The sequence below is a fragment of the Octopus bimaculoides genome, chromosome 14 (genome assembly GCF_001194135.2).
Source record: "Octopus bimaculoides isolate UCB-OBI-ISO-001 chromosome 14, ASM119413v2, whole genome shotgun sequence".
In the NCBI taxonomy this organism is placed as follows: domain Eukaryota; kingdom Metazoa; phylum Mollusca; class Cephalopoda; order Octopoda; family Octopodidae; genus Octopus; species Octopus bimaculoides.
In genome coordinates, this window is record NC_068994.1 from 37,002,866 (window position 1) to 37,030,046 (window position 27,181).

The window sequence follows — 27,181 nt, forward strand, 5'->3', positions numbered from 1 at the left end:
AAAAAAAAAAAAAAAAAAAAAAATGAAGACAAAATAAATAAAGGGACATGAATTATCTATAATATTACCTTTTCAAAGGCTTATAGTTATCTGAATCAAAGTTCAGCATATATGGATTTATGTCCGCAAGTAAATGATCAATGCAAAAAATAAAAAAATGAAAATAGAAAAGAAATTATTGATTCTGTACTTACATTAAGTTTTTCCTTTTTTATAGCTATTTTTCACACTTGTTTAGCAGACAATATCTATTTTAATGAAAGATTTTTCTTATCTTTAGAATGGAAAAAGTTTTTACTTCTTTATTGAATTATATTAAAATTTCTCTCTTCACTTTTTTCCTCTCTTGTTACTGACACAATAATGAAATCATATTGTCAGTGTCTGTTTAAGCTAATGAAATTTATAGACTAAGTTTAAAGAAAGTAATTAGTAATGTTGCTATCACACTCTATATTATCGACACAGCCAGTTTAAGCATCTTTAAGAGTATCTATGATTATGATGTAGGTGTGTGCTGGAGATATACTTTTAATCTTTGTTGTTGTTTTTCTTTTTCTTCATTTCTTTTTCCTTTTTTTTTTTTTTTTCAAAAGGTTGAATCTTTAAATGAGATTATAAAGAATAACTATGGATGGATATTGGAAACACCAGTTAAAATTAGCAGCAAAAAAGAAAACAAAAACCTCTTTGAGGTTTACATAGCTTACTTAGTGCCATTATTGATCTTATAGAATATCTTTAAATGTATCCCTTATTTTGATTTACTGGACATTGTCCATAGTTTGTTCAGCATCGCTGCCTTCAGTTTGAATGATATCAGCAGAAGAATTTTACTAGCAAAGGACTTGGAAAATAATCAACTCTTCCATTCACTATCATGCTAAACTGGTGCCTAATCTTCTGGAAGAAACTTGTATTGAGTCTTGAGACAGTATTCAGAGTCTTACAAGCTCCAATAGCAACTCCCCAGCTGCAGCAGTCAGGCAAAGATGGCAGTTGGCATATTCTGAAGTGCACAGCTCATCATGGGGTTTAGATTTGATTCCATACAGTTGAACTGCTTCCAAGGAATTTACATTTTTTGCCAGATTTTGTTACCATGCTGCTTCTGCATATTCTAAATGTGAATGTATCTAGTTTTAATACAGACCAATTGATATATCTTTCTCTTGGCTGACCACTGCTGGACTCAACCAGCAGAGCATTTGATTGGCTTTGTTAATGGCGTAAATCCTCTTACCATTTGCCTTAGATCTCTTTCAATCAATACTATGAGGTCTTACCCTACATCACTGTCTTCTAGTGTCTTCTAATTGATTGCATTGAATACTAAAAGTAACATGGTTATTCTAAATACCAGTGCTTCTGTAAACAATCAGGTAGGAAAATTCAGATATCTGATGCAAAATAGTTTGCACAATTATTAGTGTTGTAAATTTTCAATGAAATAATGGTTAATTGTCAAACTGGCATGAATGTTTGTCTTTTTTTATTTATCTTAACTATTTTGAAGATTTTCAAGTGAAATTCTGAAACTGTAAAGCAGATCCAAAATTCATTATCATTCTACTATACTCAAAGTTCAATGAAATAAGAACAGATTATGTACCACTTCAAAAGTCCAGATGCATAAAGGTTTGGACAAGAATTCTCTATTAGCTTTTGTGTAGTTGCTAATCCATAAAGCAATAACATTTACATCAGTTGACATCACTTTATTTGCAAATAGTATGTTTTAAAATTTAATATATCAGAAATGAAAATGTAGTAGCCATTCATATCTGCACTGATCTTTTTACTGATTTAACTTTGTCTTGAGTTACTATCTTACTTATTTAAATGTGATGCATATAACAATGAAGAGTGCATTACAAAAAGAAATAAAAAGAGATCTGTACCTTTTACATGTGCTCTTTAACAGCCTTCGATTAGATTAGACTTCTCATTCCTTCAAAGAAGAGCTCTGTTTGAAGCATCAGTATTCACTTTACCTTTCAGTATCTCACCTCATTTTATCTAATGAATTTTACACCTGTACTCTAATTAAGTTTTTATGATTGTATTAGTTGTGTATTTGTACACTGTTCACTCATAGAGATTGTTTGAAATATACAACTTGCATTATGGTAAGTTTATGAAAATCTTGAATATGAGGCTTCATTTGGACTATCTGCATCAGTGTTCAATATTGTATCAGGCATACTGATGTTTATAGAATGTTTACGTAATATGCATTCTTGATGACTTATGGATTGTATATATCAATACAGTGCATCAAATTTATTAAAACAGTTAACTCTTTTAAAGGTCTAGATTATGATATTGAATAAAAAAATTTAACTGTACACAAAAAAAAACCATCTTTGCAATTTTATTTAATATTGTAAATATAACATTATATATTACAACTAGTTTTCTCCGTTGTGTTATGTCACTTGGATATAGTTTTATGATATAACATTTTTTAAAAAGAAAGTATGTATACTGGCAATAAAAACCTAATTATTCAATAATACTTATCTTAAAGACTTCGCTATAGTTATTAACTGTGTCATATTGCAGAATAGAAGAAATATATAAATGAAATAGATTTATCTTTGAAAAAGCTAAGCAGTTCTCAGTGTTTAGGAAAATCTATTGTAACATCAGACATTTTCTAAAGTATGACCAATAGAGGCTCTTGAGGTGGAAATGAGAAAGAAAACTCTTATAAACCTATAGAAATTTGTGCTACATACCACAGTAGGATTTCAAATGGAAATCAATGTTATCAATAAAATTGATATTCTTTAATCTTAACAAATGAAATAAAATTTCAAAGAGAGAAATCAATACGTAAAAATAATACTTGCTTTTATAGAGTACATTCCCCTCTGCCAGTATGTCTTTTATAGTGAGTTCTATTTTTCTTGTGATCACAGGAACAAAGAGGAGACCTTTTTTGATGCGTTTTACTATCAAGCAAAGAAATACTATTCGTTCTGTCAAGTTTATGTCATGTCTAGAAACAAGAATCTCATAATATCTTTTAGCACAATATGAACATACTAATTTCTTGAAAGAATCAATACAGATAACATAAAAAGACATGTATGTTCACAAAGAAACCTATACACTTGGTAATGTGTTAGCAATATATACATATTAACGACGACAATGATGCTGACAACGACGATGATGCTGATGATGATGATGATGAGGATGACATTGATAATAATGTCAACGATGACAATGTTGTTGATTATGACAATGGTAATGACAATGCTGCTGCTGATGATGATTTAGCATTTAAGATTATATTAATGAGTGGTTCTCAAAAATTAGGGTGATTTATTTATGAGAATTTTGTGTAAAGATTAAATCTTTGTTTCTCAAATTTTCTAAATATTTCGAACCACTCAAACATAAAAGAAAACAATGAAATAAACAAATTAAATTAATAATTTGTTAATCATTTTGTTTCTTTATCTATTCCCTAGCTCATTCAAGCTCCATTTTATATTCATGAAACTGTTTAACTACAAGCAAAACCCTCTTTCTCTCTGTAAGTAGTCAGCTAAACAAGAGAATGAGGATGTTGCAATTGTTTGTCTTTTGTTTAAAATATTTCTTTAATTTTTGCTCCAAGTTATATTTCTCTAATATTTGTACAATGCTTTAAAATATTATAAAGGTATTGAAAAGCTGAAAACTATAATAAAACCAAATCTGATAATCTTAAATATTCTTCTAATAAAATTAGAGAAATTATTGTGATAGAATCTGTTTAAATCTGACAAGAAAAAATAGATAACAATGTTTACGTTTATAGAAAAGTTTTATTGGAATAGTTTAAGGGCACAAAAAACAAAACAAAACAAACATTTTTCTTATTCTTCACCTCCCCTCCCCCTCCCTCCCTACCTCCTCCCTCCCTCCTCCTCTTCTTCTTCTTCTTCTTCTTCTTCTTCTTTGTAGTTAGTATTCATGTATGTGTGTGTGATTTTCATTCATTATGCCTCAGTAATATAATTTAATACTTTAATATGACGTGATGATTTGATGGAAGGCTAAAGATATTTGGCTTTTGGGGAGATGTTTACTATTACACAAATAACATTCTGCTTAAGGTGGTCATTTGTTGAAGAAAACATTAACTCTAATATTGCAAGACATGCTTTCTAAGCTTAATTGAAAGTTTAAAACTAGAATGACTATCAAGATTATTTCTCTTACTAAATTTAATGAAAGATAAATGTAGAACAGAAACAGTGCAAAAGGTAAGAGAAAATAGGTGGGGTGATACAAAGCCATAGAAATGCAACATATTTATTATTGAACGGGTTCAGTTTGAACAGATCTGTAACTTCAAATCAAACTTAATTAATTATGAAAGCCTCATTTTGGTTTACAACTGAAATATTTAAATCTCTAAGCTTGGGAAGATCAAGTAAATGAGGGGAGAAACAAACAAACTGTCAACCAAAATTGTTTAAATGCATATTTTCTATTAAGAGGGTAATTTTAGATAACATCACACATTCTGAACACATAAATAATAAATGTCTTTTGGTTTCCTTTCTGTTTTTTTTCATCTCTTAATATGTACCAGCAATAGTGAAATATTAAAGGAACAATTATTTTTAATACTGGAGTATATTACAAATATACATAGTTCTGCTTAAATAATGCAACAGTATGTTATATATGTATGTATGTATGTATATACACATACACACACACACACACACACACACACACACACACATATATATATACATACATACTCTCTCTCTCTCTCACACACATACACACACACACATATTATTCAATACAGAGACTGGCAGAAAATATTTTTATTTTGACCCTGTAAAAGAATAGTGAAAATAAAAAAAAAAAGACAATAGTTTATGAGTCAATTCAACTTTAGAAGAATTTAGTACCAAATCTACATTTTATGAGTTTGGTAATATTTTTGGTACTGCAGGGAGTGGCTTAGCATATGATGTGAAACTATTCCTACTTGGTAAATTCCACAACTGTGTAGGTATAGTAGAACTGGAAGTGTTCACACGTATTGATTTCAAATCAATCACATCATTGCAATGAGAATTCTGGCCAGCATCGTTTTGGTCAAAGCGACCACCACCTGTTGTCTTTGATTCTGTTGATTTATTTAGTATCTGTGGTAAAGACATTGAACCTGTAGTGTGGAGTTTTTTTTGTTTGTAAGGCTTGAAACCTGAAGAAAAAGAGAAAGAAAATATAAACTGTATAGAAAGAAATACTCAGGGATTCTTGACAGAGATAGGAAAGGAGGTTAACACACATTATATTGTTTAAATATCATGTTATGAAAATGACACAGTAGGTAATATATTTAACAACTGAAGTAATATATCATTTATTTGCTATGGTTAAAAGAAACTAAGAGTTATGTTCCCTAATGGTCTCTGAAACAAAAACAAATATAAGATATTCTTGAATTATTTCCTTCTTTAGAGCATAGTGAGATCAAAATATTCATGCATGCTTATTAATTTGATTGTTAAAGTACGGTAAAAATGACATTTCTGCTCTCAAAGTTTAAAATTATATATTAAGAAACTGTGAACTCTGAACTGGTTGAAAAACAGACACAGACACACACACACACACACTGACATTGTGTGTATATATATATATATATATATATATATATATATATATATATATACACATAAAAATACAGACACATATATATTTATATAGATGGACACATGTGCATGGCTGGGTGGTTAAAGAGTTTCCTATACAACCTCATGGTTCTGTGTTCAAGTCCTATTGTAAGGTATTTTCAGCAAGTGTCCCTATTTAGCAAGTGCTTGAGGTTGACTAGGTGGAATTTCATGGATGGAAGCTACTGTCTTATGAATGGGAGTACTTAAACAATACCTACGTGAATAGATTTGAGTTTGTAATTAAAACTGTAATTATTTGATACTATATGACATTTTCATGTGGAAGGATTCCCTGGAAACAATTTTACCTTGTATGTAAACATTAAGGACTTCTCTTTTCTCTTGATTCCTAAACTACTGATAAACTATGAAGAGAAATAAAATAAAAACATACATATTCCATGAATTTCATCCAGGTTAATTATTTTCATCTTTAACAAAATATTTCCATTCATAAAATGTTTAATTCACAAGTCACTTGTTATATCATGCTGATGATTTCAAAAATGAATGAAAGAGTACTATACATGATGCATTATCTAACAGATCGATTCCCTTCCTATTGCTAACCCTTATTTGGTTCCCAAGTATTAAGGAATCTCACAAAAGGGCAAAGTGAGTAGATGATTTGTTGACAAGTGGACTGACCACAACACCGCATGTCAAAACCTTAACAGATGTCAGTTGTAAAAAGCACAGGCACACACATGCTTACTCATATAAACACACACGTACGTACACACACACACACAAAAAAAAACATGCACACATATATTTGTATATATAGATACCAGGGCTAATAAATTTGTTACTTCAAGTTGGTTATCTTAACATGTAATGTATTATAACTGGATTCCAAGAGGCTTTTCATGTAATCATGTACATACTTATGTATCTTACTCAAACCTCCATGATATTAATTGCGTCTTTCTCTCATGTAAAATATATTGGAAGTAGGATGTTTAATAACTATCTTACTCTAACTAATAAACAAATTGTGTATGTTGAATAAGAATGGTAAAAGGCAAGTTTAAGAAATGATTTACCAGCCACACTACTTCTTTCAAGTGTATCAGTGAGAGAAAAACAACAACTGTTTCTAATTATACTGAGATTAAAAAAGAATAAAATTGACAATCGAATAAAGTGGAAAATTTATGAACATAAGATGATGTAAATTATATACTGCAGAAAAGATCACCTAACATAATAGCACCAAAGCCTCATATAAATATTTAAACACTTTAAACTTTATCCAGTGCCACCACTTTTATAAGGATTTGTTAAAATTTTTGAAAACCAATTGAACAACCTGACTTGTTATACATAAATAGCAACAATAGTTATTTTTTTGACCAGTAACCTACATTTCTTACTCATTCTGGTGCAACCACACCCTTCAAGACTCCCACAGTTACATGAAAATATACAACTATTGAACTTTCCACACCAACCTAATATAAATGTCTCATACATTTAATGCTAATGCTTACCTCCTCTTTTTGTTTATCAGCTTCTGAATAACTAGTTACATTTATTAAATGGTTTTAAATGTCATTAGTATGCAATTGAGAGATTTTTCTATATATTTTGCAATGCTAATTGCACCAAGTAAAGTAATCCAGTAGGTTAACCATTAATTATTCCCCATTACATTAAATTGCAATTGGTGAGAAAAACAGCATTTATATTAAGGAGTTTTATGTAACACAGACAACGAAGATACTCTTGGAATCTTAATTCTTCTGTCTTTTATTTTGTAAATGATTGGTGGAACTCAGATAAGCAAACTTAACTATCCTGAAAATTAAAAACTATTAAATAATAAAATTTAATATAATTTGTATAAAGTTCTCTCTTTTTGTCTCATGGAGCCCATATTATGATATATCATTATCATCACTACCATCATACAGGGTGGTTCAAAAGTCACAGAGAGGTCTAAAAGTTTAATAAATTTGTTTTAATTACATTTATTTTATTTGTAATTCATAAAATGGGACTCTTCATTCCTAATGTACATATATTTCCTATATCATCCATGCTGGTGGCATGTAAAGAACATCTTTTGAACGTTGGGCCTCATGGAGGCAATGTGGCTGAGTTCCTTTCAAGTGTTGGGCCTCACAGAGGCAATGACCAAAATTGTTGGTATTATGTTATGCTTGAGAAGACCCATCAAGCCAAGCAAAATCACAGTCATGGCAGATACTGGTATCACACAAATTGGCACCTGTGCCAGTAGCACATAAATGCACCCCAGTGTCATGCAAATGGCATGTAAGAGCACCCATTACACTTTCAGAGTGGTTGGCATTAGGAAGGGCATCCAGCCATAGAAAATCATGCCAAATCAGACTGGAGTCTCGTGCAGCCTTCCAGCATGCCAGCCCATCAAACCATCCAACCCATGCCAGCATGGACAATGGACATTAAATGATGATGATGATGATAATGATATAGATATACTGTATGTGGTGCTAAGTTTCCATGAATTTAAAACAGCATAAATTAATTATTAACACCTTTGTGACTTTTGGGCCACCCTATAAAAGTATCAATGTCCTCTTTTCCATGCTCACATGAGCTGGGCTGAATTTTGTTGTGGCAAATTTTCGATGGTTGGATGCCCTTTCTGACACTAAATCTCACCTGTTTCCAACTAAGATAATATTTCCTCATGAGCAAACAAGTTTGCACAGAAAATTGAAAATGAAGGTGATACCGGTTTCAACTATCACACAATATCAAAGTAACGAAACAGTAACATACAACCACTCTCTCTCTCTCTCTCTCTCACACACACACACACACACATACACAAACACACACACGCACACACATGTATACATACACACATGTATACATACACACACACATATATATATATATATATATATATATATATATATATATGTGATGGTTATCTTTAGGTTTCCATCTACTAACTCCACTCAGAAGGTTTTGGTTGGTTTAAGGCTACAATAGACATTTACCCAAGGTGCCATGCAGTGGGACTGAACCGAAAACATTATGGTTGGGAAGCAAAATTTTTACCACACAGCCACATCTGTATTTAACATATGTGTGGGTATGTGAATGATGACTGTGTTTAAAAATTCACTGTATTCTTTCACATTCTTTAAAATATAAAACATAGCTGTTTGCAAGACTTGCTAGCATGTACCATCCTTTTGTTGATTGTTATAGTTGCCTCCCTTCCAACCCTCTACAGCTGAAAGAAGAGAGAGAGGGGGGGGGGAGAGAAAATCACCAACATTAAGCTGATAGTCATTTTCAGTCAAGCAGACAGGAGCAATATGAATTAAAATACATTGCTCAAGGACACATGACATTCAGCCATAGCATCATGATTGTGAGCCAACAACCTAACCATTAGGCTATGTGCCTTTACTTTTTAAACACTGTTTTATTATTTTTGCACTACCTCTAGTTACAACTAGTGGCACACCAATATGCTGTAGTACACCATTTAAAAATAACTTGTCTAGATCTTTGTATATTTTGGTTATCATTTTATTTATACATTTTCATTTTGGAAGGTGGGGAATAGGTAAAATTGTTCCAGTGTTGGAAATAAATGTTTTGTGCCATTTGTTTCAGCTTTTTATTTCTAAGTTCAAATCCTGCTCGGGTCAGCTTTACCTTTCATTCTTTTGTGAGGGCAGGGTCAGTAAAATAAAGTATCAATCAAGTACCGAGATTGATGGCATTGACTAAGCTCAACCCACCAATTGCTAGCCTTATCTCAAATTTAGAAGGTATTTTATATATTTCTGTAGCATTTAACTTATTCATTGTGATTGACTGGATCAGCAAATTTGAAATCTAAAATTGAACTTATTGTGATTAAAATTCTGTTGTCTTGGTAACTATGTTTAGAATATATATTATATATACTTCACTTCTGCAAGAGCACTATAACTTATTATAGAAAGAAGAATATTAGAATCACCAAAACTAATGTAGGAGAAAGCTATAGAAATAACTGAATAAACACTGAAGTATTTTGATAAATTAAAACTAATTAGCTGTCTTTTTTCTTGGAAAGTCAATAAATTAGATTCCTTCAAAGAGTGAGAAAAAAAAAATAAACAAAAATAATAATAGAAGACATTTAACCTTATAACCAACAGAGCCTATAGTCTAACACAAAAATATGCAGTGACATTGGATATTTTTTTCCTGATCATTCATGTGTGTTTAATTCAGCCAACCGGAAAAGATAAGTATTATAGAAGGAAAGCAGCCTAAGTAGCTAGCGAGAAAGAATGAATCTGCTGGTGGATAGAGGTGGGTGTGTAAAATAACACTTTGTGCATTACAAATGCATAATGAACACAGACCTAAGTAAGAAGAACTACCATATGGCATAAAACTGTTGAACGAATATGGTGCTGCAGTAGACAGACATATTCTCTAATTGAATTGAAATTGTGAATATTTTGAAGAAATGCCATAGAAATCGGCTGAGACATGTTGAGAAAACTAAGCAAGCTTATAAGTAGATATGAAATAAAAATGAAAATATTTTGTCAGAATAAAAGATGATGGACAATTTTTTTTATATTAATAGTTGGTTTTGTTTTCTTGCAGATTTCAAGGTTTATAACTAAGCATTTAACTGTACCCACACATGTGCAGACACACAGACATGCATGCATTCAAATGCATGTATGTGTGTGCATATATATATGTATATATATGTTTCTCTTTATAAATGTATATTTGTATATGACAGCTGATGAAGGAAATGTTCTCTATGTGGCCTGTGTGTTTTCTGTACTCTGTTTATCATTTTGTCCACGTTTTTTTGCAACGTACTGTACCCAGATATGCATCTATATATACATCTAGATGTAGGTATGTCCATACATGTACGTATATATGCATATACTCATTTATTATTTGTATATGTGTATGTATTTGTGTGTGTATCTGTGTGTTTGTGTTTTTGTGTGTGTGTGTGCGTGTGTGTGTGTGTTGTGTGTGTGTATGAATACACAGACAGAAGTCAAAATTAAAAGCATGCACACATTGCCTGCTACTGTTTATACTAACAAGTCTTTGTGTAATGTATGTAGTATTCAGCAAGGAAAACTGGGTGAAGGATTAAGCCAAACAAAATCTATTAGATCTAAGCAATGAATTATGGCAAGATTAAAGAATTTAGAAGCATATTGTTGGAAAGTAATTTTGAAAACATACTGAGGGTTAGTATGAGATAAAGGTGTTAGTGTGGTGGAATAGAAGATTAGCTTTTAGTAATCTAAGGTAAACCACTCAACTTTAATTCTTAGACATATTTACCATGCTTTACCTATATCACTAATTTCTGTGAGAAAGGCATGATCATTACAACTTCCAATTTCTTCTTTAAAATAGTCTAGTTTCACTTGAATAAACAGCTCACCTCCTTCAGTCACTAAGACAAACATAGAAAAAACAATAAGCAGATATGATTTGAGTTTGCATGAAACAGAAGTCAGATATATATAGGATTCAGCTGTAAAATTTATTTTTAATTAATGCAATTTCATTCTCATCATTAGTTAAACGTACTGCTTATATAGTAATCATCATTGCCATTACTATAGTCATCATTATTATCATCATTATTTTTATCATTATTGTTTTCATAATCATTGTTATTGATAGGGTGGTGAAGCATGACCTTCGAACATTGGGCCTTACTGAGGCAATGACTAGTGACCGGGACCTTTGGAGATATGCTGTGCTTGAGAAAACCCGACAAGCCAAGTGAGACCATAGTCCATGGCCTATGCCAGTGGGTGTAACCAGCCCACTTATGAACACCCCTCATTCATTGGACAATAAACCTTGCTTGTGAAGTCCTATTGAGCCGCTGACATGGCTGATGACAGTACTGCCTGATTAGCACTTGTGCCAGTAGAATGTTAAAAGCACATCCGAATGTGGGGTGTAACCGGCCCACTTATGAGTACCCTTCATTCATTGGACAATGAACTTTGCTCGCAAAGACCTATTGAAGCAAGTGTAAACAAATCAAAATTGCTGATGTGGCCAATGACAGTACCGCCTGATTGGCACTCATGCCAGTGGAACTTTGAAAGCACATCCAAGCATGATCGCTACCAGGGCCATGGATTGGCTCCTGTGCCGGTGACACATGAAAAGCACCATTTGAGCATGATCGTCGCCAGTGTTGCCTTACTGGCACATGTGCTGGTGGCACGTGAAAAACAACATTTGAGCGTGGTTGTTGCCAGTGCCGATAGACTGGCTCCCATGCAGGTAGCATGTAAAAGCATCTTTTGAGCATGGTCGTTGCCAGAACCGCTTGACTGGCCCTCATACCAGGGGGCACGTAAAAGCACCCACTACACTCTCGGAGTAGTTGGCATTAGAAAGGGCATCCAGCTGCAGAAACTTTGCCAGATCAGACTGAGCCTGGGGCAGCCTCTGGCTCACCAGTCCTCAGTCAAACCGTCCAACCCATGCCAGCATGGAAAGCAGACGTTAAACGATGATGATGATGATGGTGATGATGATGATTGTTATTGTTATTGTCATCACTGTATTTTAAAAGGTATCTTTTTTAATTCTTTAATCAGGAAACAAATTAGTGCCCATGACTCTCTCTCATCATAGGTCCTTCAAGACTGGTAATAGGGATGGAGGGAAGGAGTAAGGCATCCTTGAATTGGAGACCTAGCCTGAATGGTTGCAACAGGGCAAACTCCATTAAAGATACCATACAAGATACCAGGAGGTGCTGTTAAAATGGTTATATTAGATTAACTCCCTTGCCTATCACTCCTTGGTTTTAAACACTCCCGGATAATGTTTTTGCCTACCAATTACTTTTGTAGTCAAGAAGCTCACTTTTTAACCATATGGTTTCTGGTTCAGTCCTAATGGATGACACCTTGAACCAGTGTCTTCTGCAATAGCTCCAGGCCAACCAGTGTTTCGTGGGCGATGAAAGCTATGTGGAATCCCATCATATATATGTGTGTGTATGCATTATGTCTCTTTGTGGTTGTGGTTGTGGTGGTTCTGCTGCCACTGCTTGAAAATCGATTTTGATTTGTTTATGTCCCAGTAATTTAATGTTTTGCCAACAAAGACCAATAGAATAAATGTTAGTATTGATTTGTTCACCTAAACATGTCACAGTAGTGCCCCAGCATGGCCACAGTCCAGTTACTGAAACAAGTAAAAGATAATCACAGTTGATCAATGGTTTTCAACTCACTATATTACCTAAATGAGAAATTGTTATATTCCTGTGTTATGTATCTCAGATTGTGTTAATTTACTTGTCAAAATAAAAATCATTCTGAGATGGTAGCAAAAACATTATTGGCATTGCAATTGTTGTTGAGCCCTAGATTATTCCTGATTTGACCAACTTCTTATTAAAAGTATTCCATTCTTTTTTCCTAATGAATATAGTACCCAGAAGAACATTATCCAGTTATACAATATTCCTTTTTTGTAATGGTCGTATAGTATCTATTTATGGTAATGTGGGCTGAACTTGTAAAAGTTGAACCAGAGACTCAGTGCATCACCAGTGATGAAACAAATTCTTATCCTTCAGGCCTGTTGTTCATCACTTCATCGACACATCTGCCTTTAACTCAAAACAGATTTTATTTAATCTTTTTAATTAACCCAACTTAGACCACTCATATTAAAATGCATATATCACAAGATTTTAATTGGGCAACATTAATGTAATATGTATTTGTGCTGGTGCCACATAAAAAGCACTCAGTACACCTTGTATAGTGGTTGATATTAGAAAGAACAACCAGCCATAGAATATCATACTAAAGCATAGTTTCTGTTGCAGACGTTGGAGCTTGGCACAGTCTTCTAGCTCTCCAGCTTCTGTTGACCTGTCAAGCCCATGCCATTATATTAAATAATTATGAAGGCATTATACCTTGCTTTCGACCCTCAACTCTTGTGGGAGCCATAGAAGTGCTGTCATGGCATATGATGCAGCTTGTGCATATTTTGATCTGGTAGAGTTCATTCTCTCCTGGATTAACCTCACCTGATTTCTTCTGGAGACAGCAAAGGGGAATTTGAGAATCAACCCTAGCACAATATCTGTTGATCCTCAAATGGACAAAAGGTGAAGCTGATTTTGCTGTGGTTTGAACTCAGTGTGCAAGGATCTGGAACAACTATCACAATGCACATTATTTAATACTTTAACGACTTTGCCAACTCCCTACTTTCTGCACTAATACGCAGACATACGCACACACACATGAATATTATCCACATATATATGTGTATGTATGTATATATATATATATATATATATATATATATATATATATTTGTATATATATATATATATATATTTATATAAAGTTAGGGATATTTTGGTGAATCACTCCAAACATGTTCATTTTACTGAATATAAAGTAGAAAACACAAGGGCATTAGGAATTCGAAATATAGTCACAAAAGAGTGTTAAAGAAGAGAAATGTGCAGTTATTAAGTATAAATATTGCTAGTTCAGGGCATGGTAAAATGATTATTGAGCTGATTGTTGTAGTCTGGGATTTAATATTTAGAGCTAAATAGCTGAAGTCATTTATAATATATCACCAATAACCAGTAGGAAGAGATTTCATTCTAAAAATATAGATTGTATTTTTGATCATTAGATTTAAAAAAAAACAGATAGCAAATAGTGAAAAGGGGGGAAAAAAAACAAATGAACAAAGCTAACTAGCTGCTTTGTGGGGGAAAAAAATGTTATTTCTTTTTTGAAAGCTAAATGTTTCTGTAACAAGTTTATAAAGCAGACATGAATTGTTTGAAATTCTGAACTGAATTGTTGGAAATTGTGAGCTGAAAAATTTTTGCAAAGAGAGAACAGTTTGAGTTTTATGTTTGAGAGAAAATAGAGCTTGGCTCATGTTGAGTACAAGTAGAGTTATGTTTTTGACGGTGAAAGCAGATAAAAGTTGTCAGGATCTCATTAAACGAGATTGAAATCATTGCTCACGAATATAGCATTGGAGCACATATCCATAATAAGGATGTAAGGAGAGAGGCGAATTGGGATTTTATGGCAAGAGTAGTGTTATGGGGAATGGGTGGTCACGATGGTAAAAGAGTGAATGAGGTTATTAGTAGCTATCTTCCTGTGCACGCACAGCAAGCTGGGTAATTATCTTACAGGGTTGTAAAGCTAAAGAAAGTACACATGCAAATAACTGTTTGTAGTGTTTTTACTTTTCTTTTCTTTTCTTTGCTATTTCTATTTACAGTACTTTGAATGTGTAAAAATATTAACAGAATCTGCCAACAATAAAATTGTCTTGTGACTAAGGTAGTTTTTTTTCCTTTTTTTCTTTGTATCATAAAAAAAGTGGAGGGAAACAAAAATATAAACCGAAAAAAAAAAAGAAAATACAGCATGTAAATGAGAAAAAGAACAGTTTGCTGACTTGCCAAAGAAAAGTGATATGATGACATTGAATGAAATAATGATAACAATAACAACAACAGCAATAACAACAGCTACACTAATAATGATGGTGATGATGATGAAAATAATAAGAAGAAGAAGAAGAACAACAACAACAATAACAACAACAATCACCATCATGATAATGGAGTGGAGTGGAGTGGTTAGTAAATAGAGTACTGAGGTCTTTGTGATTGGAGATATTGCTATGTTTCTGGAGAAACAACATATAAAGTTTCCGTATCAGAACAAGCAGCAGCATTTCCAATCAGTAAACCATGTGTAAGTACAAAAATAATGATACACTTGTTCGAGTTCAGGGTGTGTTTCACACATGCATGCATACATATACACTCACATTTGCGCAATCATATATATAGATAAACAACAAACGCATAAACAAACAAAGAAGTAAATAAAGCAACTAGAAAAATATAATAAAATACAGTTATCTCAAGTAAAGAATTTGTTGTGTTGTTTTTATGTTGCTTCGGAGTTTGTAATATATCTGAGTTGCAGAGGAAAGAAGAAAAGAAAAGAAAAAACATTTAAGAATATAACAAAAGAGAATTTGGAACCCCCTAATGTGAATTCTTCTTCAATACATAATAGGTAAACAATAGAAAATATGAAAACTGGTTGGAGCTGAAAAATTACCAAAAGAACTGATGAGGCAAAAATGATAGGATGGTGAGAGGAACAGTATAAGGAAAATATGTTGCAAAAACATAAAAGGAGGAATATAAAGAAGTCAGTAATTCTTCAGGAGCTTGCAAAAATAGAGAGTTGTCCTTTGGTGCACTGTTTGTTGGTGGGGGCAGAGTTAAGTCAACCAAATACTGCTGACTAAATACGGAAGAGAGAGAGAGAGACAGAGGAAGAGGGAGAGACAGACAGAGGAAGAGGGAGAGACAGACAGAGGAAGAGGGAGAGACAGACAGAGGAAGAGGGAGAGACAGACAGAGGAAGAGGGAGAGACAGACAGAGGCCAATATCGATATTATTGTCTCTTTACATGTTTAATATTTACATCACCATAACAATAGCTAATGGAAGAAAATTATTTCCATTGGGTAGCCCTGCCCAGTTCTGCTTCAGCAAACCTAATGAGGATCTAGCAAAATGCTGAACTGGTCATGGATAAGAACTAATCATGGAAGTCTATGTTGAGTGGTATATATAGCATCTTTTATATTATATGTTACCCCTTTATGGTGTTAGAAGAAAATGTCAGAGAAAATGGTATTTAAAGAATACTGATCATATAATGCATTCAGTTAGTGAGTGATTTTAACTATGGTCATCTTGTCAATATTTTGAGCTTATTATTCTGAGATTTAAGACATACAATATGCCAGTACAATTTTAAAAGTTCATAGGACGTTTGAGCTCTTTGGATTCCACATAGATGATTCAAAAGTGGGAGACAATGAAAAAAACAGAAGTTGCAGTTATTACACACAAGTGCAAGCACACACACACACATACACATGCATACACACATTATATATATATATATATATATATATTATATATATATATATATATAATGTTCTTTATGTACACAGCCTTGGTTTTTTACCTCATTACAAAAAGTAAAACCTTATATATATATATATATATATATATATACACACACATACAAGATGCATGAATGACTTTCCTAAGAAGTTTGCTTTCCAGCCACATGATTTCAGATTTGACAATGTGTGTGTTTGTGTGTATTTGGTGTAGGTAAAATAAACGTCAAAGATGCTTTGGTCCATACAGAAACTGCAGGATTTACTTAAAGATGTTGCAAACACTTCTGATGTTGACTGAAATGTTGACTAAAACTATTGCTATTTTGGAAACACTTCTGTATTTTCAGCAGCTATCTCTGAGTCACAAGCGTTTCACCTTCTAAGCTTTACTGTTTCCTTGAATGGGGTAGCAAGGTGTGAATTAGCCTTTACTGATAGTAAGCTTCTATCTGCTGTCTCTTATCAACCACAACAACCTTGATCTGGTCTCAGCTATCATGGTTATATTCTTGGTGGTTTTCTTCAGTTGCTTCCAATCTTCTGCAAGAAATAGCATACTGATATTGCTAAGAAACCATGGCAGCCAACTTCGTGGTTCATCAAAAGTGACCAACAGAACAAGTATCAGGTTTTAAAAAATATAATTACTAGGGTCAATACATTCAACTAAAGTTCTTCAAGGCTGTGCCCCAGCATGGCCACAGTCTAATGACTGACACAAATAACATAAAAAATACTTTCATTTATTACATGTTCCTCAGGAAACTCTTTTGCATTGATTGTATAGCAAATTAAATTCTAAATTAAATCTCTATTGCAATTTGTGATAATTTTGCACCTTTTGCTAACTTCAAATCTGAAACAAGGAGAAAATATCAATTTGCAAAAAGTTGCACCCTGAACCACATTTTCACCAGATGCTTTAGAATAGTGGGAGCTATACAGCTGTGTACATCCATACATATCACATGACCAAACCAGCACAGTCTTCTCTCTTGCAAACTGCATCAAATTCCTCTTATGCCCAACTCTTCCCTCAAAACTCTAACACTGTCACACATGTACACTGATGATGTACATCCAGCAGAGTACACTAGCTGTAGAAATGTGTATATCTCTGTGTTCGTCCCCTCCACCATGACAATTAGTGCTTGTTGGTTTGTTTATGTCCCTTTAAATTAATGGTAGAATAAGTATCAAACTTAAAAGTACTGGTGTCAGTTTGTTTGATTAAATCTTTGAAAGTAGCGCTCCAGTATGGCCGCAATCTAATGACTGAAACAAGTAAAAAATAAAGATAAAAAACAGAACAGCAAAGAAAATGGTAGAGTACCAAGTAAATGGTGGAGGACTAAGATAAACAGTAGTACATTTAGTAAATTGGAAACACAGCAGGAAAATGGCAAAGTTTTCTGCAAAATAGCAAAAGGCTAAGAAAAAAAAATAGTTGAGCAACAACAAAAAAATTATAAAACACCAAGAACAAAAGCTGGAGCAATAAGAGAATATGGTGAAACAGTAAGGAAAGTGATGGAGATCTGCAAAAAACAACAACAAAAGGGAAAGAAATGCTGAAAATATAACAAAAATAAAAAAATGTCGAAGTAGGATTTTGCTTCTTCCCTTTTAGACTCAATATTCAAATGTTAATTTCCCCACTCAGTATTGACAGACTATGTACCAGTAATATATTGGGATTTTAGGAAGTATCACTTGATCATTCAGCCTATTAGAAATAGCAGCCAAATCTCCTTAAATTGCATTCTGTCATCTTAAAGAAAAGTAAAACATTAGGTTTTGGATTAAGTGCTCTTACATATTTTGTCAAATAAAAGATGGGATAGGCCTGGTTGGAACACCTTTGATCATAGGTATGCCTGATCATTGCTATCCTGGGGCTAAATAAGATATAAGTACTACAAAAAAAAATATTGACCATACACCTTATCGAAATAAGTCTAAGTTGTTTTGTTTGATAAGTAAATAAATAATGTAAATGTGAAAAACTGTCTGAGCATGAGTGAATTCAGAAAATGATTGCTGTAATTGACTGCTTCAAATACAATATATGTGTGTGTATGTATATATATATATATATATATATATATATATATATATATATATATAATGTATATACATGTGTATGTATACATTATATGAATATATGTGTGTATACAAACATATATGTATTTACATGTATATATATGTGTGTGTATGTGTTTGTGTGTATAATGAGTATATATATGCATGTATGTGTATGTATGTATAGTCTAATATATATATATATATATATATATACATACACACGCACACACATACACACACGCACACACACATACACTATTACAATATTCAAACATAAAGTACTTAGATCAAAGCACGAAAGTTTAAGCCTGATGGGGACAAGTGGCAATATACCATTCTGCAGGACTATACACTGAAGAAAAAGAACATGACTTTACTGCATTTGGCTGAATTGATAGATGATGTTGATACAGTAGTGGTGGTGTTGGGAAGAGAAGGCTTAAGGAAAAGCTAGTTATTGTGAAGATAATACAATGCAGTGTTTGGAATGATCTACTTCAAAAGCTTAATTCATAATGCTGAATATATAGTATCTCAATGACATAAGAGGAACATTAAAATATGTTTAATATTTCTAGCCTTATATTCATCCTTCTAGATTTATAGAAAGCTTTAATCTTCTTTCAGGAACTTTAAAGCTTCAGTCAACAGAGGAAGGACTTAGCTTTTGTCTTCCTTTTCCTTTTATAAAAGGAGCATACATCAGATAGTGACTGGGAAACTTCATCTGACAATTAGAGATTAGAACTTGTATTTTTTGGCTGCTTAGTTACCTTAGTGCTTAAATCACGCAACAAAGAAAGTAAGCATTTTTCAAGATATCATAGAAAAGAAATATAATAATCCAGGTAGTAGTATCAATTGTACACATTGTGCATAAGATTAGGTAAGAATGAGCAAATGATTTAGTTTTCTTATATTCCTTTTTTGTTTGTTTGTTTTGTTTCCTGGAAGCCAGGTTTGATTAGTACAGCTAATATATACTTAGAAGATGTAGTAATTTAGAATCAGGGGAGGAAATAAAAGTAAATCACTTCTTAAGTGTTGCCATGTTATAGAAGAATGGTTAGATTTTCTCTTCAGTAAAGTATGTAAAGAAGGGGCTGGAATTCCTGTGGAAATAGATTCATATATCCCTCATAAGAGTTTGAATAGTGATGAAAGAAATGGTAGACAACTGAACAGCACTGGTAGACAACTTGGATCCCAGTAGTAGAATGATGCTATATTTCATCAACACTGCAGAAAGGGTGAAAGGCAAAGTCAATCTCAGCAAAATTTGAACTTTGACCACAAAAATATGCCATCTTGTTTCACGCAATAATGATTCTACCAATCCACTGTCCTAGACATAGCCAAACAGTCCTTTCTACTGTAGTACAAGGCCTGAAATTTGAGGGGAGAGATTTAGTCGATTACAACGACCCCAGTGCTCAACTGTTACTTTTTTTTTTATCAACCCCCAAAAGGATGATAAACAAAGTCAACTGTTGTGGAATTTGGAATCAGAATATAAAGCATTTTGCCCAGTGTGCTAATGATTCTGCCAGCTTGCCACCTTGCTACAACTAAATAATACAAGGCATTTTGTCAAACACTTTGTTTCTTCCAAATGCATGCCTTTGGTAAAATAATACTGATTTCTAATGTAAATACAAGACTTTAAATTTTAGAGAGAGAGAGAGAGAGAGAGAGAGAGAGAGAGAGTATAGTTGATTGATCCAATCCCATTTCTTGCCTAGTGCTTATTTTATCAATCCTCAGAAAAATGAAAAACAAAGTCAAATTTGAACTTAGAATGTAAAGGGCCACGATTAAATGCTGTAAGGTATTGTGTTTTGTTTGATGCTCTAACAATTCTGCTCTTTTGTAATATAATATGGAATATTATACAAAATTGTATGATATTCTATAGAAAGCATGGCACAGCATATTTATAAATGTAAATCTGAATTTACAAATACTTAAAATAAATTTTGGCTGCTAGCATGTTAAAATGGATGCCATTATGTTGATGCTAGATAAATGATTACATTCTTGAGATTGACAAAGAAATGCTGTAGATTATTTGATAAATTATGAAAACAATTCTGCCCTTGACAATGTGCTTAGCTTCACCTACTGTGAAATGCATTAAAAATTGCATCCAATCATATGACGTTTATTTTGTAGAGTTAATTAGAATTAGAATTTTAGTCAGCAATATTTACCTAAACCATGCACAAATGGCAAAACATATCTGTTAAACCTCATAATTTTGAAGTTCAACTTTAGGATAGCTGCCACTTAAGGATTGCAATTTGAATAAATTTAAAATGCTGCATATATAAAAGAGTGAGCCTTTTTATTCCATGATAGATCTATTGAAGAAAATGGTTTCCTAAAGTTTAAGAGCAATGTAGAACTTTAACTGCGTCCATATAAATTGAAGTAATGTTAACCTATCACACACCAAATGTAATAGCATTGGATTGATAAAATGATTCTCCTGAATTTTTGCATTTGCTTCCAAATAGTGTTTAGAAGCACGTGGTTACTTGACTGGTGACCACAGCTGCTGCTGCTGCAGTTTATTATTGCTTATAGAGTACGAGAGAAAGAGAGAGAGACTACAACTATAAGATGACAGAGAAGGTGAGAAGTCTCCTTCAGGGGACAGAGCGGTTTCATGGTTTGTAACTTATCCCCTGTTTGTTCTTTTTTCCTTATCTTCTTGGGTCTTTTTCTTATGAATGGAAGACTGTATTGTGTTTCTATATTTCCATACAATCCATTTATTGAACTTTCCTATAGTTGTAGATTGCACTATTTCATCCTTATTCTGGGCTCATCAGTACAACATAACATGAGAACTTGAAATTAGTTAGACTATTTCATTTGAAAGGTAATATCAGGAAGCGCTTTCATTAGAATAAAAATCATAATAATGTCAATGACATGTTTTATTGTTTCTTTCTCTTCTGTCCATTTAATTCTAACTAAATAAATATGTATATGCAGACAAATCATAATCTATTTGACTTGTGCTTGAAAAAAATTAATTTGAGTGAACAAAGTCAAGGAGAAAATAACATTATTAATGAGAAAAATCTCTTTATCACTTTTATCTGCTGTTGTTCTCCTAGTTCCTAGTGTGGTTTTAGATCAGAAATCATAGGCTGTAAAACAGAATTAGGACAGAGTAATAAATTTTGTTCATTGCTGGTAAAAAGTCGAATTTGTCTGTTGGTGATATATCATGTAAAGTGCAATGAAATGGAAATTTTCATAGTTAGTCTTTGAAATCATGCATAACAATATATATATATAGGTAGTGAGTGAGTGTGTGTATGTGTACATACGTATGAATATGTACATATGTATGTATACATATTCATATATATGTATATATATTCATATATACATGCACATACATACACATATTTATACACACACATGTGTATATGTATGCATTTTTTTTCTCTGTACAACAGGTCTTGCATATAGAATTCAACTGAGCATATCTTTTTCTTTCTCTGTAGTATCTTAAATAATCACAAAATTGTTTACTTAGCTTTTCCCAATTTTGTGTACTGCTTCTTGCATTAGTATAATTTTATTGTTCATTGAAAAGATCAAGAATAAAATGATTATAGGCCATTACTAAAGTTGATAATTGCTTATAGAAAAGAGTAGAAAGACATAAATTGAAACAATTTAGCTTGATAGAATAAAACTAACTGGAAGAAAACTGGTTGAACAAAGATGATAAATTATTTGATATCATTTTATATTATGTTACCAAAGATAATATAATCTGCTTTAGTTTGAAAAACTTCTATGACTTTACAATATGTGAATTTCAACCTTGAATACAAAGTATTTCAACATTGATAAAACATTAGTCTGGAAGCCTTGAGTCGTGATACAAATTCATCGATTATACTTGAGTTTTCAAGCTAGTTTCTATTTCTTCAAGTTTTCAATCTAGCTTCTGTTTTACTTTGACACTTCTCAAATATTATAACCAAAAATTATTAAATATTCTGCAAATGAATTGTATATTCAAGCAATTTTTTAATTACATGTGTTAAAAGACTAGCCAAAACATTCTATGAAAAACTGAAGAAAACCTTTCCGAAGTTATCAACTGCCGAAACAAGATTTACTTACTATTCGCTGAAGCAAAGTATCTAAAGTCAAATATAAATAATAATAATAATAATAATAATAATAATAATAATAATGATTCTTTCTAATTTTTAGCACAAAGACAGCAATATCAAAATATTAGGGGAGAGGCAAGCTGATTGCATGACCCCTAGTAATTGACTGATACTTTATTTATTAAACCTGGAAAGATGAAAGGCAAAATTAACCTTGGTGAGATTTCAGCTCAGAATGTAAAGCTCAAGAAGTGCTTCTAAAAACCTGAATACTACACTCTTTGATAACCTAAAATCCATAATTATACAATTTACTTGCTGTTTTCTCATAACAAACCCTTGTTCCTATCACTTCATGCAACATTTAAGAATATTCAGGTATCTTTTATCTTCTACTTGTTTCAGTCATTAGACTGTGGCCATGCTGGGGCACCACCTTGATGTTTTAGGTGAATGAATCGACCACCAGTGCTTTCATTTTTTTTAAGCCTGGTATTTATTCTATCAGTCTCTGTTGCTGAACCACTAAGTTATGGGGACGTAACTACACTAACACTGGTTGTCAAGCAGTGGACAAACACAGACACAAACTCACACACACACACGATGGGCTTCTTTTAGTTTCCAACTTTCAAATTCACTCACAAGGCCTTCATTGGCCCAAGATTATAGTAGAAGACACTTTCTCAAGATGCCATACAGAGGGACTGAACCTGGAACCATGTGGTTGGGAAGCAAGCTTCTTATGATGCAACCACACTTATGCCTTTTCCATTCACATCTTCCACTGAAAATTTATTAAATGGATGAAACCATGTTTACAATCTCAACTAAACATCTTGTCCTGGCAATCTACTTCACAATTATAAAATACATCTTCAAACTGTTTTATTTTGTTCTTGTTTAACTCTCATAGCATCAAAATAGCTACGTTAGCACCAAAGAAATTTGCCTGAATCTTATATTACTATAAGACATTTTAATATTGAGATGTCTTCAAAATTCTGTTTTACTTTTTGTTAACAGCAGAATCTTCTACCATAGTGGACAATTAACAAAGATAACAAATTAATAACGGAACTTGCATGGGGTCAGTATAAGCATCATTTTCTCAAAATTTGTGCCAAAACAATGATGCAAGCCATCTAATGAGCACATACACATCATTTTGTGATTTTATAAGATATTTATGTGTTTATAAACTGAGTATATGGATCAGTGAAAAGTTAGACTTTATAGTCTACTAGCAGTAGTATAAGGCATTGCACGGGTCTTAATAAATTACCATTCAACTGCGGAAAGATGAGGCCTTACACTTGAGAAAATTTTTTGATCCCTACCTCGGCTACTGCATTTGCGCAATGCTCTTCTGATTTCAACACCTTACTCCTCAGCCCGGCGCAGATTAGAACCATACACTTGCAAATAAAGCCATACAACGAAGCACACAGATAAATGTATAGGAAGAGAATGAGTTGAACAATTTCAGAGTTTCCTAAGAGGGAACCGTTATGGGGACGTAACTACACTAACACTGGTTGTCAAGCAGTGGACAAACACAGACACAAACTCACACACACACACGATGGGCTTCTTTTAGTTTCCAACTTTCAAATTCACTCACAAGGCCTTCATTGGCCCAAGATTATAGTAGAAGACACTTTCTCAAGATGCCATACAGAGGGACTGAACCTGGAACCATGTGGTTGGGAAGCAAGCTTCTTATGATGCAACCACACAACAGTTGGAATGTCGCCCTCAAGAGGCCCAACAAGTAGCCACCATGCATTTTGTAAATTGGTATCCTTTCCATTGAATTGGTCACTTTAATGTTATGAATAAACATACTCGAGGTAATCGACCATATAGAAGGCAGCAGAAATGTCCTCAAATATGCGATACCTAAACTGCCTTTCTGCTGGTCTGTTTGTAGCAGCTGTCTGAAAACATTATTTCTTATTATTATTGTGCAACTGCAATGAATCGCCACCTCTTTGCCATCGTAGGAGCACCACACAAATGCCTTTCATAAACCCACAGAGTGTCAACAGGCAGGCGCCCTTTTCTGATGCTTCCGTCTGATATGGGAAAAATAGTAAAAGTATTTGAGCGTACCCCATTATAGGCATGCAAAGCGATAGTGTTCCCACTTCAGCTTTGGCAAATATGTAGCACTTCATTCTAGACAATGTTTCTTGTTTTCACCCAACGTGTTAATGAGAACAGTCTGTCTCTACTGCCAACTCTGGAGCATGCAACGTACAGCTGGCTGTGGGAAAAGCAAGGCTCTTCCAAGAGAAGTCTGGTCACAGGGAGAGTCTGGCCCTAGGACTTGTTGACAGACATGGTGAAGCTGGGCCAGAGTGGGAATTGCAGTCTTCTGAAGGTGAAAGGTATGTCTGCTCCCAAGGGAGTAAGGGGAATCCTGGGAATGAATACATTCTCACCTTTTCTGCATCCGGATAGGATGCTTCATCAATTTTTTTACAACTGAGTTTTTGCAAAAACCGAACATTGATTGAAGCAGTTGTTATGACTAAAACATGCCTCAGAACATACCTAAGTATATCTGAAATTTCAGTCAAATCGGTTTGGTGGTTCAGAGGTTTGGCCCAGTTTCACCTGAAAGCACTTGTACACGGAAACCATAAACAATGCAAAAATATAACTTTTTGAAAGGCAGCTTGAGTATTGATTTGATTCAAGAGATTACCAAGGTTATTGCTTTAACAATGTCATGCCCCAAACCGTCTTTTCTCAAGTGTAAGGCCTCATGTTTCCGCACTTTCATGGTAATTTATTAAGACCTGTGCAACGCTGGTTACTACTGCTTGTGAAACAGATGAAGGAAGTAGTATGTACTTACCAGTAGCTTGTGCAGTGCAGAGGCTGTTATTGTTTTAACTGTCTCATGCTACACATAGAAATCGCTTTCATTTATTGCAATGGAAAGCCTCAGTGCTGGATGTTTAGTGTTATTGGCAGTGGCTATTTTGAGGTCATGTGGGGTCACAATGTGTGTGCACACCATAGTGGAGATTAATTGTTTATGCATCGGAGAAGGAATGGGGTCAGTGTTCTGAGAAAAACAAATCAGGAGCTACCTCAGGAGCTACAAAGGCATTTTGTTCGAATGTTAGTTTGTCAAATTGTGCTCAAACAAAGCACAATTTAATGAAATGAACCATAGCATAAGACTCGTTGGGTGAAAATGCATTCGTTTACCGAGTTTGGTTTAAATTGGCTCAATGGTTCTGGCACTATGGCCAACCTTAAAGGCATTTTTTGAGTCGGTTTCTCCCGTGCTGTACTCAAATGAAATGGAATTTGAAAAAAATAATAACGAAATGAAAAACCTTGGGTAAGAATGCATAGGTATGTCAAGTTTGATCAAAATCGGATGCCTTTTTGAAAAAATCGATAATTATCGATCGAGTTTTTGTGAAAACCAAACATTGATGGAAGCATTTGGTATAACTAAAACATACCTCGGAACATACCAAATGCATGTCTGAAATTTCAATCAAATCGGTTTGGTGGAACTCGAGTCATAAACCTTCGAACTTACACACACACACATACACATGCAGACAGTTTGGAGCCTGGTGTAGCCATCTGGTTCACCAGTCCTCAGTCAAATCGTCCAACCCATGCTAGCATGGAAAGCGGACGTTAAATGATGATGATGATGATATGATGATATACAGATGGAAATAGATATGTTTTATAGAAAGAAATGTAACAAAATAGGGATTTTTTCATGCTAGAAATGGTAGCAAAATCCTTGTAAACCATGCTCGATGTTTTGTGAAAAGAATTTATTGGATAATCTAATTTGAAATATACTGTATATGAAAAAAATGTGATCAGAAATGGATTTTTGATGTGATAAGCTCGAATTAATATATGATGTATTGTAAAATAATTGTCTTTAACTTTAGGTTACTGTCATATAATTGGTAAGAAATGCAAGTACTATACTACTCATGACTAGTCTACTAAATACTGAATGATTAACCATTGATTTATCAATTTAGAAGACTTTTGTTTCATAATAATGAGCAAGCATGGGTGTGTAGTTAAGAAGCTCACTTTGTAGCCATGTAGTTTTGGGTTCAGTCCCACTATGCTGTACCTTGGGAAAATCTTTTCTTTATAATCTTGGGCTGTCAAAGGCCTTGTGAATGAATTTAGTAGAGAGAAACTGTGTGGAAGCCCAT

General features: G+C 33.3%; 1 protein-coding gene across 2 annotated transcripts in view; it reads right to left on the reverse strand.

The window, feature by feature from the left end:
* Positions 1-3,919: 3,919 nt before the first annotated feature.
* The window catches only part of LOC106874474 (protocadherin gamma-B4), a 134,000-nt gene continuing 110,738 nt past the window's right edge, over positions 3,920-27,181 (reverse strand). Inside the window, exon 4 of one of the 2 annotated variants that reach the window (XM_014922211.2) lies at positions 3,920-5,224. In XM_014922211.2, coding sequence (XP_014777697.1) covers positions 4,938-5,224 — 287 coding nt within the window. In that variant the 3' untranslated portion in view covers positions 3,920-4,937. The remainder of the gene's footprint in view (positions 5,225-27,181) is intronic. The other variant, XM_014922213.2, reaches the window with a different exon arrangement.